This window comes from Pseudophryne corroboree, chromosome 8, assembly GCF_028390025.1.
Source record: "Pseudophryne corroboree isolate aPseCor3 chromosome 8, aPseCor3.hap2, whole genome shotgun sequence".
Lineage (NCBI taxonomy): Eukaryota > Metazoa > Chordata > Amphibia > Anura > Myobatrachidae > Pseudophryne > Pseudophryne corroboree.
Genome location: NC_086451.1, coordinates 248090220 through 248101219, shown reverse-complemented (window position 1 = coordinate 248101219; position 11000 = coordinate 248090220). Strand labels below are relative to the sequence as shown.

The 11000-nt window shown below is 43.6% G+C and overlaps 1 protein-coding gene across 1 annotated transcript; it reads right to left on the bottom strand.

The window, feature by feature from the left end:
- Window positions 1-504: 504 nt before the first annotated feature.
- Window positions 505-6259, bottom strand: LOC134947681 (cis-aconitate decarboxylase-like). The gene is made up of 6 exons (XM_063935649.1): window positions 6239-6259; window positions 4513-4567; window positions 3987-4174; window positions 2154-2258; window positions 1866-2071; window positions 505-1445 (listed from the first exon to the last, which is right to left on the bottom strand). Exons 1-6 carry the CDS (start codon window positions 6257-6259, stop codon window positions 524-526), a joined length of 1497 nt encoding a protein of 498 aa, XP_063791719.1. The 3' UTR covers window positions 505-523.
- Between the last annotated feature and the right edge of the window lie 4741 nt (window positions 6260-11000).

The window sequence follows — 11000 nt, the reverse complement described above, 5'->3', positions numbered from 1 at the left end:
TGACACCTGGCGTCTCATGCTATATTGATGTCATGAAATGATTACACCTAATAGTACATCTTAATGCACAATATATTCTAGCACACTTATATAACTGAGCAACTGAGGGAGGGTATGTCACATGTGCACTAGGGTGTCTGATGGGAAAGGACTTGGCTTCACCATGAAATGTAAGACCTCAATATCATTATTATGCCCATAATATATGGAGCTTGTGGTCAATTTAGAAGTTGCCAAACCTCACCAGACACATCGGACTATTATAGACTAGAGATTTAGGGAATGATCTTTAAAATTATTTTAGCAAAGTAATAATGATGCTCTTTCAATATATAACTATTTTTTTTTTTTTTAGATCTATGTTACATATTGTAGCACTTTTAGCAACATCATTTTTGTCATACATCCGATAAGAAATATCTATCATAAATACTATACTGTACACTGATTAATAAATACAATATCATCCTAAAGTCCCGCATTAGGATTGTTGTAAACAGAATAAGAGTAATTCTTATGTGAGTTACTGAAGTAGCAATGGCAGTAGGGAGCTGTCTTTGACACTCTCTAGATTGTCTACTATCTGTATTACACCTTGCACCTGGTTTTCCTGCAGGACATGTCTGGCATTGGAGGTGAATTTCTTCAGCAGTGATTCCCGGCTCAGTGGTTTTCTCCAATGACCATAAAAAGTGTCACATTTCCCGGTCACCAGATCCCCATTTCTCAGCAGCAGAGCCACCTCTGCATACATCTTGTCAAAGTTGGCTTCATTATCTCGAGGATGTTCCACCACCACTTTGCTCAGGAGATTCTCGAGTTCTGTACGAAACATGGTGTCTTCATGGAAGGAGCGGATGTTGACTTCACCATCCAGGAGTGCGGTGCAGGCATTGAACTGGAAAGAGTGGCGAGCCTGGTGCTCTGAGTCTGGATAGGGCCTGTTAATGTATTTGGATACTGGGACTCTAAGAATAATAGACTGAATAGCGGATGGGTCAAATGAGCCATATTGTTGGACAACTCGATTCCTAACTGAGACAGCAGCATCAGCGACCCAGTGCATTCCTAGATGTGCAGGAAAAGACTTGAATGCAATGTCTTGCTTCTCAAGGAGAAATTCATAATGTTCTCCTGGTGGAGATAATGACGTAGGCTGGTAATCGCCATAAAATGCACTAAACCCAGCGCAGCCGGGCACATCATCAAGTATGAGAGTATTGGCCTCCATTCCCTTAGCAGCCAGGATAGCAGCTTCCAGACCTAGCCTTGTGGCATTGCCAATGTGCAGGGGCTTAGCTAGGGTGGCAGCATTTGCCATAGGAGCTCCAGCAAGGGACGCTGCAATCGCCAGGGCATGAGTGCATTGATCTTTATCTAATGAGAGGAGTTTGGCTGATGCTGCAGCACTTCCCATGGTGCCAACCACGGACGGTGGATGAAATCTGTATTGAGAAAATATTATTACATTATTTATCTGTGTGACAATAACATGTACACATTATCTGGTATAATAACGTTTACAGTATTCTTTAGGAAGATGGTCATGCCTTAAAGTGTCCAAGCTCTATAGAGACTAACATTTCCTAGCTGGATGGAGCAGTCCCCTGAGGAGGGCATGATGCTATAATGCTCTGATCCTTATATAGACAGATGGGGACTATATCCACAGTGATGTCTGGAAATGTCTATATATCCAGTATGCAATTAAAATCTACCTGAACATGTACAAACATTTGCAGTATATGTATTTATGCTTAATAAATTAAAATTTTCTAATAAATACGTAGCTCTGTACCCTAGTAAATAATATTGGCACCATTATGGGAAATTGTTTTCTTCTACCATTGGGACTAACTACTCACTTTTTAGGAATGCTCTTTGCTTCGCTGGAGAAACCCATAAGTCTTCCTTGTATTTCAATCCCCACATTGAAAGCCGTCAGCAGTTCCTCACCACTGATCTCTCTGCCTTGTGAAAGTATCTGTGACAGTGCCAGGATGGCAGGAAGCACGGCACCAGAAGGGTGTGTGGCAGGGTGCCACGTGTCATCAAAGTCCATGGAGTGAGCCTGAGGTGACAGGGAAATGATTAGATGGACCTGCAGCTGTATTATCATTTTATTATGTTTATTTATAGTAACGTCTACTTACAGCAACTCCATTGGCATAGGCAGCCAGGGTTGGAGAGAGCTTTAAACCTTTCTGTCCATAGACTGAACAAAGGGCAGAATTTCCAGATGTTGAAAAGTATAGATCCTGAAACAAGAAAACAATATAAATTCAATATTTAAATAATTGTAAACAATGGAAATATAATTAATATTAGATACAGATCTTATGACAGGGCCGGATTAAGCCTTTGTGGGGTGCGAGACACTTAAACCAGGGTTCCCTGCACATCTTGTCAGTACTGCCCTCATGTGTCATACTGTCTGCACCCACTATGGGACTGCACAGTGCAGCAGGAATGGAAGTGTGTGTGTGTGTGAGGGGGGGGGAGTGTATATTAGATTGTATATATGAAGTTTAAATTAGGTATATTAGATGATCGCAAAGGCAAAATCTTTCTCTAATGGGCAAAACCATGGGGGTCATACCGAGTTGTTTGCTCGTTGCTGATTTTCGCAATGGAGTGATTAAGGCGAAAATGCGCATGCGCATGGTACGCAGTGCGCATGCGCTAAGTATTTTAGCTCAAAACTTAGTAGATTTACTCATGTCCGAATGAAGAATTTCCATCGTTGAAGTGATCGGAGTGTGATTGACAGGAAGTGGGTGTTTCTGGGCGGAAACTGGACGTTTTCTGGGAGTGTGCGGAAAAACGCAGGCAAGCCAGGATAAAACGCAGGAGTGTCTGGAGAAACGGGGGAGTGGCTGGTCGAGCGCAGGGCGTGTTTGTGGCGTCAAACCAGGAACGAAACAGCCTGAGCTGATCGCAGTGTAGGAGTAAGTCTCGAGCTACTCAGAAACTGCTAAGAATTTTCTATTCGCAATTCTGCTAATCTTTTGTTCGCAATTCTGCTAAGCTAAGATACCCTCCCAGAGGGCGGCGGCCTAGCGTGTGCAATGCTGCTAAAATCTGCTAGCGAGCGAACAACTCGGAATGACCCCCCATGTGCACTGCAGGTAGGGCAGATATAACATGTGCAGAGAGAGTTAGATTTGGGTTGTTTCTGTGCAGGCTAAATACTGTCATTTACTCTGCAATTTATTTTTCAGTTTGTAACACACCCTCTCTCTGCACATATTATATCTGCCCCACATACAGTGCACATGGTTTTGCCCATTAGAGAAAAAGTTTGCTGTTGCGATCAGGTCTGAATTAGGCCCTAATTACACATGGGTGTGACTCAGGAGGACTCTCTGTGTGTCTCTCTCTCCAGTCCTGAATGCTCTCATCAGATAACAGGTTATACAGGACCCATACACATCAATCTTGCCTGCTGTGTATGGGCAGGGGGTAAAGCTGGAATCCCGCTGTCACTTACAGCCCTCTCCCGCTCCTATCTCTCCTCTGGTCAGGAAGTTCTCTGTGCTATCCTGCATGCATTCTGGCTGCCTGGTTCTTTCTTCTGCTGCTGCACAAGAAGGAGTCTGGTGATGGCAGTGTGCTCCAGCAATGGGCCCCCTTTATAAAGGGAGCCCTGGGGTACAGTGTCTCCTGTGGCCCAGTCCCCCACCCCCCTTAATCCGGCTCTGTCTTACAGTGAACAGAGACAGGGGTTCAAAGTTGTATTTACTTCTTTGTAAATCACTATATTTTACTAGTTTATTGTTAGTGATTTCTGATCTGGGGATGAAAGTGAATGTGTCTATGAACTGTAACAAATAATACTACAGAATTTTAATATAATTTATATAACTATATAAAAAGGTGATAGAAAATAGGTTTATTCAGTGTCTTCTCTAGTCCATAGTTCTGTAACCGCATCCCACCACCCCAGATGATGATATACAATATCACAGATCATCCCCATGTATTACCTGGCAGTATTTCACCACGATATTGAAGACATGAGTTGTGCTGCCAACCAGTCCGACCCCAATGCTGTCCAGGATCATGCGCTTACTTCTGTGCCGCACAATATCAGAGAGGTGATCGGGGCGGATCTCATGGATGAATGAGGCAAAACTGTTGGTGACGGATTCTTCTAACTGGTTTTCCACAGCCACTGATAAGAGATAGATCACATTAACATTCCTGGCGTAGACTTCTTTTTTTCACCTCTCCTTTCAAATGGTGACATATGTAATCTTATGAAACCTATTATGTTATCTGTCTGACATAAAAGCTTCATAATAATATCTACCCTGTGTTACTAGTAGATACTGGAACTTTGCAATAATTATACAGGAGGATAAACAACCCAAAGGTTAATCTCATCGGTACCATAACTGTGTCACCCACATTGTACTGATAAATTGATTGCAGTAGTACACTCACCAATTTAACTTCAAAGCCAGAAATATTATAGGGGAAACATTAAACATTATATTTTTAGATAATTACCTTTTGCAGCTGACTTGTGGATGTGCCTTGATAGTTGGTGAAGGCTCTTTGTGCTCTAAGAATGATAGAAATATTGTAAGTAAATTAATTACGTATTGTAGTATACATTTTAATGCCTTTGTGATGGTTACATAAATTATCTAATTGTCTACCAAGCGTTTCTATATTTTAAGTAATATGTGAATAGATCATACTTTAATGTATTATGGGGGTAATTCCAAGTTGATCGCAGCAGGATTTGTGTTAGCAATTGGGCAATACCATGTGCACTGCAGGTGGGGCAGATATAACATGTGCAGAGAGAGTTAGATTTGGGTGGGGTGTGTTCAATCTGCAATCTAAATTGCAGTGTAAAAATAAAGCAGCCAGTATTTACCCTGCACAGAAACAAAATAACCCACCCAAATCTAACTCTCTCTGCATATGTTATATCTGCCCCCCCCCCCCCCCCCCCCTGCAGTGCACATGGTTTTGCCCAATTGCTATCAAAAAATCCTGCTGCGATCAACTTGGAATTACCCCCCATATGTGCTGTGAAATCCTTAGACAGCTATACTTTAATCAATGCACAGTCTTATCCTGGTCCCGGTCACTGTAACAATGTCCTATGGAGATTATCACATTGTGCGGCTTGTTACATCCACTAGAGGCTGCTACGCTTTACATTGTGTGGAGGACATAAACTTTCACACTTTCAAGTACATTGTTTTATTAGGAGAATACAGAACCCATTAATATAAATTAAATAGTACTAAATATACAGTTAGCTGCTATAGTTAAAAGAATAAAAATAATACTATAGATTATACATTGTTTTAGCTATTTTAACTTACCTTCTTACTTTATGCTATTTATATAGGGGCTAATTCAGACCTGATCGGCGCTGTGTGTGTCTGCACAGCAGCGATCAGGCCTGAACTGCGCATGTGCCGGAACCACAGGGCGCCGGCGCATTCCAGACAGCCGAAGGCTGTCTTTAGCTAGCGATCACCTTTGCCTGATTGACAGACAGAGGCGGTCGCTGGGCTGGAGGGGGAGGGACGGCAACGTTAAGCCACCGATTAAGGGACGCGGTACGACCAACGCAGGCGTGGCCGGACCATGCCGGGGCGGGCCGTGGTGGCTGTGTGATTTCACACGCAGCCACTTCGACTCGGGCAGCAACGAGTAGCTCCCATCCAGCATGCAGGAACTGCGCTGCTGGGAGCTACTCCTGAAGTACAAAAGCATCGCTGCTGTGCGATGCTTTTGTACTTCTGTGACGGGGCGGACTGACATGCGGGGTGGGCTAGCCCTGTGCTGGGCATCCCCCCGCATGTCAGTGTGCCTGATCGTAGCTGTGCTAAATTTAGGATAAATAATAAAAAACGTGCTACAGCTGGGATTTTTAATGCTTGAGCTGCTCTGGAAATTAGAGAGAGCGATATCAATATAAAAGCAGAGCGCTTGTTATTGATATCATGTTGGGAAGTTTGGTATACATGTAAATATTTTTATACATGTTAGGTTTACATTGTTAAATTACACATAAAACAACAGTAAACAATTTAATAGAAATAAAAACAATTAAAAGTAAAATTACAATTTGCATATTTTCAGAATAATAGTGGTTATCATTATCATTTTAAACATATTTACTTATACTGTAGATCTCATATAGTGTAGCATGCCCATCTATCAAATGTTTTACCATATTTACATATATATCTTTGAAAACTGTACTTACTTTAACAGCTGTAGAAATCATCTTCACTTCAGATCTCTTATAAATGATGTGAACTGTTTCTTCAGAGATGTCTTACTCTGTGTTGGATGAGAGGATGTTCATGTGAATGTCCAGATGTATGCATCCTTATATTCTGGTGCAGACACTGTGCATGTGGGCGTTACATGAACAGCTTCCACCCAGGAAACAGGTGCAGGTTTTGTGCTGGGAATTTCCTAGGAAATAAAAAACAGAAACCTCATAGATTACACTAAGAACGAAGATGTCATCACTATAAGCAGTGCTTAAAGTGGTCTTAGAGAGGTGGTGGAACTCACCTCCCTCCCTACCCACAGTGCCCATGTAATAAAGATATTGCATGCCCGCAAAAAGGGGGCATGGTCTCAAAAAGGAAAGGGGCATGGTCATACAATAGTAATAATACCCACAGTGGTAGCACCCCATAATACACATAATGCCCACAGCATTAGTGCCCCTTATACAATGCCCACAGTAGTAGTGCTCCTTATGCAATGTCCACTGTACTGGTAGTGCCCATAGTGATAGTGCACCTTATATAGAGCCCATAGTAGTGGTGCCCCTTATGCAATGCCCGCAATAGTAGTGGTGCCCCTTATGTCCCCATGAGTGATGCCCCTTATGAAGTGCCCGCTTTACAATGCCCTCTTTAATAGTGCCCACAGTAGTAAGGCCCTTAATGGTAATGCCCCTGTGTAGTATTGCCCCCAGTAGTAATGTTGCCTGTAGTAATGCCCCCAGTCATTTAGCCTCATGTAGTTTAGCCCCAGTAGTTATGCCCCGAGTGGTAATGCACCTGCAGTTATGACCCCAGTAGTTTACCCCCATTTTAGTTTAGCCTCCCAGTGGTAATGCCCCCAGTAGTTTAGCCCTCATGTATTTTGCCCCATGTAGTTTAGCCTCCCACTGGTAATGCCCCCAATAGTTTAGCCCCAGTAGTTTGCCCCTTGTAGTTTAGCCACCAGTAGTAATACCCCCAGTAGTAATGCCCGCCTGTAGTTTGCCCTCTTGTAGTTTAGCCACCAGTAGTAATGCCCCCAGTAGTAATGCCTCCAAGTAGTTATGCCTCCAGTAGTTTAGCCCACCAGTAGTAATACCCCCATAGTTATGCCCTACTGTAGTTTGCCCCCTTGTAGTTTGCCCTCAGTAGCTTGCCCCCTTGTAGTTTGCCCCAATAGTAATGTCCCCCAGTAGTTTGCCCCCAGTAGATGCCCCCCAGTAGTAATGTCCCCCAGTAGATGCCCCTCAGTAGTAATGCCCCCCAGTAGTTTGCCCACAGTAGATGCCCCTCAGTAGTAATGCCCCCAGTAAATTGCCCCTGGTAGATGCCCCCAGTAGTAATGCCCCCCAGTAAATTGCCCCCCAGTAGATGCCCCTCAGTAGTAAATCCCCCCAGTACATGCGCCGCTACTGAAAGGACAAAAAGCCCCGCTCCCGTGTCCGGCCGCTGCAGTCCTCTGGGCGCCCACGACTCGGCACTATGGGAGAGATGTCATGACGTCTGTCCCATAGAGCACAGTGACAGCGCCGGAAGCCGGAGCTTAGTACTGAGCTCCTGCCTCCGGCTGCCACTGTGGAGAGAGAGCCGGGCGCCCACTGGTAACACAATCTCAGCGGGCGCCCGGCATCTACCTTCAGCGCCGGCCACACATCGGGTTAGGTGTACCGGATGAGGCATATCTGCGTTCCGTCTCCAAGTGGAACTGACGGAACGCAGTTCCACCCTGTTCCGGCTCACTTTAACCCATGACTGTAAGGATGACGTAAGATCTAAGGAATTTTAATAGCAATTTGTTTTATTGATTGACACTATTGTTTGCATATTTTATTTGGATTCCATCACAAAGCCCAGAGCTGACTCTGGAAGCAGGACACTGTAAATAAAAAAAACCTATAAAGAAATCCTTCTCAGGTATCATTACAGATAAGCATTATGTCACGTACTTCTGAGTCTTAAAGGGGGTACTCACGGAGCGATATTCTAAGCAATCTGACTAGATTGCTTAGAATTTAAGCATTATCGCTCTGTGTGTACCCCCTACAGCGATAGCGATGCGCAAAGTGAGCAGCCCCCCCGTCTCCCCCCGCACGCTCAGCACACATCTCGCTGTGCTGAGCGGGGGGAGAGATGTGTGTTGAGCGGTTCGCTCAGCACACATCTCTCTCACATCGGCCAGTGAGTACTGGCTTTTAATCATACCGCTTTGTGCATATCTTAGAAACATGTTAATATATTACTCTATGAGGTCCATGTCTTCTCTTCACTATTCCTAGATCTCTTAAATGATTTGGCAATAAACAACACAATGAAAAGACAGGCAGTCACCCAGCCACCATTACACTGGGGAAATGTACAAACCTGGACATATGTTCAAGGATTCTTTTATTAATTGGGGACTATTGATATTTTTTAGAGATTTATTTTTCTTTGAACTGTTCATGAACAAATTGTGCTGTGTATGGTAAAAATATACGCTATATTATTAAAGGTTCATATCTGTTCCACATATTGTGCATATAGGGGTTGATTCAGGTTGTATCGCAATAAGCGATCCAGTCATAAAAATTACAAAAAGTATGCGGGTGCATGCCAGGCCCGTCCTGCACATGTGCCCGCATTGTCGGCAGGTGCCCACATAAAATGTGAATGTCTCTGCCTGTCAATCTGTCACAGATGTTTGCGGGGCGGGGGAGGGCAACCGCCCATTTACTAGGCAAAGACAGGGCTCGGGGGTGGGGAAACGGGGGCGGCGTCATCAAAACGGTGGCGTGGCATGGGCATGATTGCGAAGGGTGCGAGATGTCACACGCAGCCGCCGCAATCAGAAAAGTTGTGGTGCGATCGCATTTTCTGCTTGATCAAGGGGGGGGATGAGGGGGGGGGGTGAAGCGGAGGTCAGCATTATGGTCGGCCTTTTCTTGCAATGGGCGACCCCCGACATGCGATCACAAGGATTGCAGATTCTGCTACTTAGCAGCATTTGCAATACTTACTGAATTGAGGCCATAGATGTGTGTGTGTGTGACTGATTCTGAGTCACACACAAAGTGACTATAGTTATCGACAGCTGCAAGCAAAAAGCCGTACTGCTAATTTTATGCCCACTGCAGCAACCATCATGGTTAGTGTAGGCACCTGCACCAACCTCAGCCCCATGCTAGGTGCAAAAGATCCATCCCTTCCCCTTATGCACGAATTGCATGGAGCTATTAAAACATGCCCACAAACCTCCCATCATGCCCCCACAAGTCAGGTTAGTTCCATACAATTATGTGTCACTGCCCAGTTGATGCACTTTAAAAACCCAATTTCTCCGAAAGACAGATCCATCCAAGTTCTGCCTGACTCAAAATAGGACAGACATATACGCAAATAAGTAATGAACTGTAATAAATTGTTTTAATACAGATCTGCTGTTAATTAATCATTAATTTCTGAATATACTACACAAATGAATAAGCGCTAACTTCATTTTCTGCAATTGAGTACAATGAGAGGGGCAATAACAGCCACTGAATGTCTATATGAATCATGTGTGCTGTGGCATGGAGAGGAGATGAACAGCCAGGATCAAGGAAGGACACAACTACAGTACAACTAGATTGGTACATTTGCACACAACAGGTAATGTGAGAACAGCAATAAAGTTCATGTAGAAACCAAGGTTACCATTACAGCCATGTAAGGAGGACATTGGGAATTTCCTGCCTTCTTGATACGGGATACGGTCGTTAGGTCGACAAAGCTTAGGTCGACAGTCATTAGGTTGACCACTGAAGGTTGACATGCATTAGGTCGACATGGTCAATAGGTTGATATGGTCATTAGTTCGACATGTACTACGTCGACAGGTCAAAAGGTCAACATGACTTTTTCACATTTTTGTTCATTTTTTGGATTTTTCCATACTTGACGATCCATGTGGATCACGATTGGAATGGTAACCTGTGCCAAGCGAAGCGAGGCACCTTGCCCGAAGCATGCCAAGCGAATCGAGCCATGCGAGGCGACACAGTGCACTAATTGGGGTTCCCCATCACTTTACGAAAAAAACAACACCAAAAAAGTCCAAAAATGCATGTCGACCTTTTCCCCTTTCAACCTAGTGCATGTCGACCTAATGCCATTGTTGGCCTACAGTGGTCGACCTAATGACTGTTGACCTAAGTTGAGTCGACCTAATGACCTGTGGCCCCTGTTACCTTGAAGATGATACAGAAAGGAACCCCTGAAGATGTGGATAACTGGAAATCGGAGTGTTTGATGAACACTGGAGACTATGGAAAATGCTTTTTTTTTTTTGTAGTCTTGTGAATGTTATTATTGTATTTAAAATCTACCCAATAAGCAAATGTGACAAATTTATATGATGTCATGTCCAGTACAGAAGTCATTGATAACAGTTACTGTAAGTGACTTTATGGAGAGTCCACCCTTGTTAGTACTAACATGATTGTATGTAAATGGTTCAAGTAAATGTACAAAGCCAAGCCCCTGAGCTATTGTGACAAAAACAATAAAGTGGCGTCTCTTCAGTAGATCATAGTGTTATGCAAGAGGGTTAAAAGGTCTTGGTTCTATTGTATCTCTGACTAAAAGAAAAGATCTGTATGTATAGTAATGACGTCTTACATTCCCCTGGAAGGGGCTGGGAATAGGAAATAGCAACTGTGTGTTTCTAGAAACAAGCATAAAGAAGGTAAATGTAACATTTATCCTTTTTTTGAGCTTTATTTTATAAAT

Bases quoted from the DNA above. Each gene is read 5' to 3' on its own strand.
- LOC134947681 (XM_063935649.1), bottom strand. From the start codon at position 6,259: ATGATTTCTACAGCTGTTAAA. The intron at 4,568-6,238 runs GTAAGTACAGTT...TATCATTCTTAG, and splicing joins TGATTTCTACAGCTGTTAAA to AGCACAAAGAGCCTTCACCA. The intron at 2,072-2,153 runs GTAAGTAGACGT...CTGTCACCTCAG, and splicing joins CCTATGCCAATGGAGTTGCT to GCTCACTCCATGGACTTTGA.